This window comes from Myotis myotis, unplaced genomic scaffold, assembly GCF_014108235.1.
Source record: "Myotis myotis isolate mMyoMyo1 unplaced genomic scaffold, mMyoMyo1.p scaffold_m19_p_4, whole genome shotgun sequence".
Taxonomy (NCBI): Eukaryota; Metazoa; Chordata; class Mammalia; order Chiroptera; family Vespertilionidae; genus Myotis; species Myotis myotis.
The window spans coordinates 81,690,536-81,698,175 of NW_023416346.1; the positions used below are offsets into that span (position 1 = coordinate 81,690,536).

General features: G+C 40.1%; 1 protein-coding gene and 1 long non-coding RNA gene across 6 annotated transcripts in view; both read right to left on the reverse strand.

Moving 5' to 3' along the window:
- OGT (O-linked N-acetylglucosamine (GlcNAc) transferase) overlaps positions 1-6,977 on the reverse strand; it is a 51,460-nt gene extending 44,483 nt beyond the window's left edge. For 2 of the 5 annotated variants that reach the window (XR_004966852.1, XM_036304327.1), the window contains exons 1-3: positions 6,718-6,977; positions 3,777-3,957; positions 2,727-2,970 (exon numbers count right to left, since the gene is read on the reverse strand). Coding sequence is in view for 3 of the 5 variants with exons in the window: in XM_036304327.1 (XP_036160220.1) it covers positions 2,727-2,970; positions 3,777-3,957; positions 6,718-6,754 (462 nt within the window). In the remaining 2 variants the exon portion in view is untranslated. Of the gene's footprint in view, positions 1-2,726; positions 2,971-3,776; positions 3,958-5,808; positions 5,958-6,717 lie in introns of those variants that run through there. The other 3 variants (XM_036304330.1, XM_036304328.1, XM_036304331.1) reach the window with 3 other exon arrangements.
- Positions 309-2,718, reverse strand: LOC118653677. The gene is made up of 2 exons (XR_004966853.1): positions 2,457-2,718; positions 309-2,026 (listed from the first exon to the last, which is right to left on the reverse strand). It is a non-coding gene; the product is annotated as an uncharacterized LOC118653677 (long non-coding RNA).
- Positions 6,978-7,640: the final 663 nt, after the last annotated feature.

Below are 7,640 nucleotides of genomic sequence, written 5' to 3' on the forward strand. Positions count from 1 at the left end.
ACAAGTTACCAAGATTACTACTTTTAACATTTTACTTTTGCAAAACCAAAATAACCTGAGTTTATTCAAGTATTTTTCATAGAATGCCAAATACATCTATGATTCAGGCCAAAAATGCACTGCCAACAATAACACAATTTAGAACAGACTCCAAGATTATGTCAGTACTGAACTGACAAAGGCATTTGACAGGAAATCTAGTTGAGACTAGATATCTTTCAATGCATTGAAAAATGATCACTATGGTATATTTAGGTGAAATCAAGGCAGTTTGTACAATCCCTTTTTCATTCTTACTGGCAAAGACAGAGAAATAAAGCAGCACTTTCCACTAGTAGAAACTGGACCAGATGGGAATACATAGCTATTCAATGCTTTCCCTCAATGCCTTCAATGGGCAGTCCCATAATTTATTTTAGTGCTATCTTACTTCTTTGGAAGGGCATAATGATAAGCTTCCTATTAACAAGTTACATATTGAAAAGCATGGTTCTGTCTCCCACTTCAGTTTTCCCTCCTCATCATACTCCTCCAGTCCGGTATACTGTGAGCAGCAATGCTCTACTACACATGTAGGTAACTGGGAACCTGAGCCAAGGGGATCAAAGTTCAAGATGTTTGGAGCCACAGCTGTGTAAGAGGGCACACGTGAGCTTACACTCAATAAACAAGTGAAGGGTGAAACCAACCCTGATTAATAAAGAACTTAACTGTGACAACTAGGTGCACAAGTGAGCTCTGAACCTTTGCAAGAACAGGGTCCAAGCCTCAGTGGCAGCAAATACGACATGGTTCGCCAACATTTTTGGTGGGTAACTAGATGGATAGTACTGTAATAAAAATTACAAAATGCAGGAGGTGGGGAGCTGAGAGTTTTTGTACATGTCAAAGGTAGATACAAATAAAATTCGAATTATCCTTTTAAAAAATTACAAAATGCACTCAAATTTACATATATATGCGTTGAATATCTCTGAAAGAACACACAAGAAATTGGTTTCATTGGCTACCTCCAAGAAGGGTAAGCTGAGAGACTTTTCACTGTATCCACACAAAAAACAATTTTTTAATATATATTTTTATTGATTGCAGAGAGGATGGGAAAGGGGGAGTGAGAGAAAAACATCAATGATATGATAAGAGAGAATCACTGACCAGCTGACTCCTGAACAACACTGAGCATGCAACCCTAGCATGTGCCCTGACTGAACTGTGACCTCCTGGTTCATAGGTCAACGCCCATCCACTAACACCGGCTAGGCTGAATTAAAAAAATTTTAATTTTACACTCTCAAAATTAACTGAAAAAATAACTTAATAGATGTCATGAGAAAAAGTGATTTCAGATCTTTGTGCAAACTACTAAATCAAGCTTTCAGTTTCCTCACCTGTAAAATAGGGGTTAAGGGAGAGCAGGATATAATCAATGGTTTTCAAATTGTGCTCAACTGGGGCTGCCTTGAGGGGTGCATGCCCTCTGGGCACATCATCCCCTTTTTATCTTTTATTTCTTCTCTCTTGAATGTTTGCTTTATTCAGGCTCAGGTTTTAATATCCCCTTCACCACTACTAGCTGTGTGATCCCCCCAAAATTACATAACCCAAGTCTGGATTTTTTTTAATTGGTAAAATTGAACATAATCTATTTTGAAGCTCACTGTGAGCATTATGTAAGATCAACAGCGTCTGAAGTAACTGACAGTGTCTTGAGCACAGAGTAAACTTTCAATAAATGGTAGCTATAACAGTTCATTATAAACCATTTCCAGGATTGCTGCAAAACTAAATGTTGACAACACAGCTTGGAAATGTATTCTTAAAATTTTCTGGATTCCTTTCATTCCTCTCTTTATCACTTACCTCTTAAGTTTCTATCTTCTATCCCTAACCACATCAAAAGTTCTGAAGGCAAGTCTTACTCTTGTGTCCCCAGAAAACATCTGCAATTTTCACCAAAAAGAATTTAAGAACTATCCAATAGCCTGGGGTGGACACTATCACTTCAACTCTACCATTTCTTATTATGCTGAAAGAAAAGAGAATAGGATATTGAGGAATGAATTTTGCAGCCTAGTTCTCATGTCACTGATCCACATATTGGCATCTAGTGGTAACTATTTTATATTACAGATTAAAGCCCTTCATCCACTATTCCTCCAAAACCAATTAACTGTTGCAAACACCTATCAGAGTTTATCGAAATTTAATCAAAACCCCAAAAACAATGTCGTATGTTCTGTACTGTTACAGGCACTATAGAGTTTCTTGCAATAAGGATAATTTTATGCTTTTTTAAAAAATATATTTTTATTCATTTCATAGAGGAAGAGGGAGAGAGAGATAGAAACATCCATGATGAGAGAGAATCATGGATTGGCTGCCTCCTGCAAGTCCCTCACTGGGGACCGAGCCCACAGCCCATGCATGTGCCCTTGACAGGAAATCAAACCTGGTACCTTTCAGTTCGCAGGCCGATGCTCTATCCACTGAGCCAAACCGGCTAGGGCAATTTTATGCTTTTTCATATAACTTGCTAGATAAAACAAATTTTTAAAAAACATGATGCAGATCTGATCAAAGCAATTTCACCATTTTGAGCAGACAAACATTTCTAAACTCTTGACTTTATTCCACACAAAAACCTATTTTAGTGTCTGAGGTATCAAACTGTACTTCTTTCTGGGCTTTTGTGAAGGGAAAACAATAACCATTAAAATTGTACTCACAGGATTGTACTGAAGAGCAGATACGTAAGCTTGTACTGCCCCTTCCATGTCACCTGCTGCTACCAATGCGGCTGCCAGATTAATATAACCATCGATGAAATCGGGCTTGAGGCGCAATGCATGCCGGTAATGCTCAATTGCTTCCTGCAACTGTCCTCTTTCCTTGTACACATTTCCCAAATTCGAATAGGCTTCTGCCAAAAGGGGGTTCTGTTTAATTGCCAGAGTGCTAAAGTGAGCAGATCTGAAAAAGGCGAAAAGTGTTGATGCAGGGGTACGCATGTTAGAGAAAGAAGGTATGGCCCATACACAGCTCAATGTGCTATTGCTAATTATGTAACAATAACATTATCTTTAAACTAGCACACAGGAAAATTTTGGAAATCAACTCTTTTCAAATGTGCAGGTATTCAGATTTCAAATTGGAATGCTCTTTTTCCTTATGAGATAAAATTCTTACTAGAGTCTTATTCCCAAACTGCCACATTGTAAACCACGATCATTAAGATCAAGAATGAAAATGCTATGTGCATGAGTCTCACTTTCCAATTGTTGGTACACACCTTTTAATGTCTAAATAAACCAGAATGACAATTTATTAAAAGGATATAAGAACTGATTAATTCAACTGATTATCTAAAGTAGCATATAACTTAATGATGGTCTTTACAACTAAGAACCTCCTACCACAGCATATACAGCATCATTTCTGAGTATTCTGTCCTTCAAGATGACACATCTTACAAAGGTGAGGCTGGAAGGTCAGATGTATACTATGAATATTTATTACCTGAACAGAGCTAAGAAAGCAGCAGAGTTAGTGGAAAAAAATCTAGAAAAGGTCTGTAGTCATACTGATAACATAACCACCACCACAAAGGGAGGGAGAAAAACTGGCAGCTGGGCATGTCACAAGTGTACAAGACAGATGTGTGTCGGTGGCTCAGTTGAAACCCAGTATTGGAAACATTTCAAGTTCAAATATTTAAGTATTATTTTTCAAGCTCAGCACCAGAGGCAGCAATCACCAGAAGGTACCCCATCTCCTACCTGTCCAGCCTTCGACACTGGAAGTGTATAGACGAAAGTAATAAAAGCACACCAGTATTGTCTGGCTCTTGTCTCCAGAGCTGCATGCAGTGTCTCTCAGCTGCCTCAAAATCTCCTGCCTGATATTCTCGATGTGCCAACTCAGCTAACCCTTGGAAGGAAAGCATACGTTTCGTTGGTTCTGGAGAATCATCAAAACATTTGAGGGAAGGAGGGGGGAAAACAAAAAGTTAGAAATGCAAACAAAAAATGTAAAAATATGGTCTATTAAACTTAAAGATGAAAACGCTTGAAACTATGTAAAGCACTAGAGTGTTCTGCACATTATTTATTAACATAATTAACATCAGGTGCAGAAGTGACATTTTAGAATTGATCTATTAACTTCCTTTCCCAGAGTACATAGAAATATTTACTTTCAAATAATATTAAATTTTATGGCTATAAATATTTTGCATTTTTAAGTTACAAATCAGAAGTAGCATCTAAAGATTCACTAATTTACTAAACATTATTCTTTACAGTTAACATATAGCAACAAAATACAAAACATGATTTGCAAGGTCACAACGGTTTAATAATGTCAGAATAACATACTGGGAAACTTAATACTTTCTCCCATGTTTTAGATGGGATTTCAGGGAGGGAGGAGTATTGGTAACTATCTCTTAACTTGGTGGGGACACAAGATGCGTTTTAAACTCAACATTTTAGTGACGTTTTGTATACTTCACAACTTAATTTGTTTAAATTAAGGGCAATATCAGAAACAAGCATAAGGCAGGGGACTGAAAGTCAAGGTGCTATTTTTAAAACAGCTGATAAACAAAATGAATTCATCTGTCAAGAGCAAATATATTTAAAGGGGTCATCAAACATTTTAAATAAAGACCCAAGATTATATTGCTCCTCTACCATCCCATACTCATGATGAAACCAAATTAGCTAAATCCCATCCATGCTGCTTTAACACTGGCATTTTCCAAAGAGCCCTGACATTAACTAAAGGATTAAGAAATTGCAAATAACCCTATATAAATCAAGTAGTTACCTAATGCTGCAATGATTTTTTTTAAAGAATAGGAAAACAAAATATAAAACCATTTGACAAAGTGCAACAGAATGAATAATAAATGAAAGCACTTTGCTGTGTCTACTACAGTGACTTAATTCAGATACATAATGATAAAGCCCAGAGGAAGGGGGGGAAACACATCTAAGTCTCAACTTAATACTTTAATTTAAACAGTGATACATTGCTGTAATTTCACTAGATGGTTACAATGGGAAACCATGTACAAATCCCTTAAATTCTACCAATGTCACAGTAACCAGTTCAAATTAGAGACAAGCTCCCCCAATCATTAGAGCTGACAAGTGATCTATATACAGGAAAGCAAAGTCAATTTCCTGAAGAGAATATATAGTTGACCAGAACACAAAGCAGAAAGACTTGCATCCAAATCTGGGGGATGTTGTAGCTCTAACTAAACTAGAAAATTACATTTCAGACAAGTCTCTAGACCTTCTCAGCCCCTTATTTCAAAACTATCAACTTTTCAAAGCCACTTATTTAACACTTAAAATGACAACTCCCTCAAATAAAATAACACATTAAAAAGGGAAACCTTAAATCTTAAAAATCCCTGGGAGGGAGGGGAATACTAGTTATTAATTTCACTACCTACAATCATGGATAAAAATACGATTGAAGATTCGCCTACTACTTACTTCACAATCCCCAAACACATTAAATAAAATCTCGGACAGATCTCAATTGCGAAACAAAAAGAAAACAACAAAAAAGAACCTCATGGGAAAGCTTAGAATTGTAGCCCAATCCCCACCCTCCCCCACCCGCCCCAAACAGCCTCAATAGGGAAAGGCAGCTGAAGGACACTCCTATAATTTGATTGTTTTCTTATTTTTAGTACCAAATGATCTCGACTGAATTGTCGAAAAGGGCAGCTAACACTCCAGTTGCTTTACAAACTCTTCAAGCAGGATGAAAACTTAAAAAAAAAATACGCACCCTATGAATAAAGAGATACCGAGCTCAAGAATGGAATGGAAGACCCAGAGGCGGCGGCGGAGGAATACAGGGAGAAAGTAACACAAAGCAAGAATTCGGCCCGCAGGGTGGTCAACGCCAAAGAACCGGCACGGGTGGTTTCTCCCCAAGGGTAGGAAGCGGGCGTAGGGCTGGCCACAGCACGAAGGAAAGGGTGTGGTTCCCCGCGGGAGGGGAGGGAGCGCGGGGTGGGAAATCCAGGCTGGGGCAGCTGGTGGAATTGCGCGCTGGCAAAAGGAACCCCTGGAAATTTCCAATCTAAATTGGGGCTGCTCAACTGAAGGAACACCAGTAAGGCACTGCCCAGGGGGTGCTTCTCAATGTCCCCTCTTCTGGAGGTGACTTGCAGCACACCGAGGAGCTTTTGCTCATCCTTGGGTGATGCAAAGTGAGGATATGATTACATAGACTAGCACCCCCGCCCCAGATTGACAAGAGGACCAAATCGGGCTAAGGAGAAAGGGCAGTAAGGGGGATGAAGAGGGATGTGAAAAGGGGGAAGAGAGAGGCCGTGAGCTAAATTTAGGACGAAAACGGTAGCGACGGGGAGTCAAAGGACAGGCATTCCAACGCAGTCCATTCCGAAATATTCTAAGCGTGCACTGGTGACAGAAGCGTCCCGAGAGCGTGGAAAGCTAGAACCTTTGTGAGACTGAAAAGCAAGAAAGGAAGCAAAGAGCGGGGGAAGCAAGAGGAAATGTTTGCGGAGCAGACGACAGCGGAAAACCCGATTAGATGCTGGTAGACGACGGTAAGCTCAGCAATGCACTGATGTCATGGGGATGGCTGGAGGGAAGGCAGGGGATGAGAGGCAGAGAACGGCGCAAGACAACAACAGGGCGTCTGCCAAGGTAGTACGACCACCGGTACCTGTGCTGTCGGCCACGTTGCCCACGGAAGACGCCATCTGGAGCTTCTTGAGAGCAAGAAGGGTGTGTTGAGTCCTGCAATGCCACCACTACTTGCAGTGTTTCTAGAGGTAGGAGTGAGAGAGCAGCTCCCGCACCAGTGCTTTGGGAGGCTTGAGCGGAGGCAGCACTTAGTCTCCGAACCTTAGGAACTCTGGTTAGCCATCTACTCTCACGGTCTTGAAATGGCGGCGATGGCTCCTCCACCGAAACAACACGGACCGGAACTACTTTCTGTTACAATCAAGTACCAGCGCGGAAGGAGCGGGACAACAGCCACATACAAAATGACTAGGAGCTCTTGCGTAACCTTCCGCGCAGGGTCCATTGCGACAAACGAGATTGTGCGGCGGGCGCAATGGAGTAACCCTTTCGTTTTGGCTAGGGGTTAGGGCACTGTCTAGAGCAGGAGTGCTAAGTTTTTTAACAGTGAGGCGGAAGGTTAAAAAGAAACTCACGTGACTAATACATGTTTGCCAAAGTGGTACAGTCTATTACTTAGCCAAGAAGGTAGAGGATAACATAAATGCCAAAGGCATCTACAAAAGTTTAATCAACTTTATTCCTACAAAAACGGACAGTTACAAGCCTAATAGAGCAAGTAAATATAAATTGGTTATATTTCAAAGACTGAACTGTTCAAAACGATGGGGATTAAAGGTTCCAATTTGAACATGTCTTAATTCTTCTGACTTCAACCATTGATTTAAGTACTTTGATGAAAAAAGACTGGTCCTTTCACAGGGCCAAATGAATGCAAACATCTCAGATTTCGGTCATTCAGCGCAAAACTTCAAAATCATTTTGGTATTTAGATAATTCTGCCCACAGTATTAAGGCAAACTGCTTCCTAACTCACTGACATGCTGAGAATTTGCACTCCAA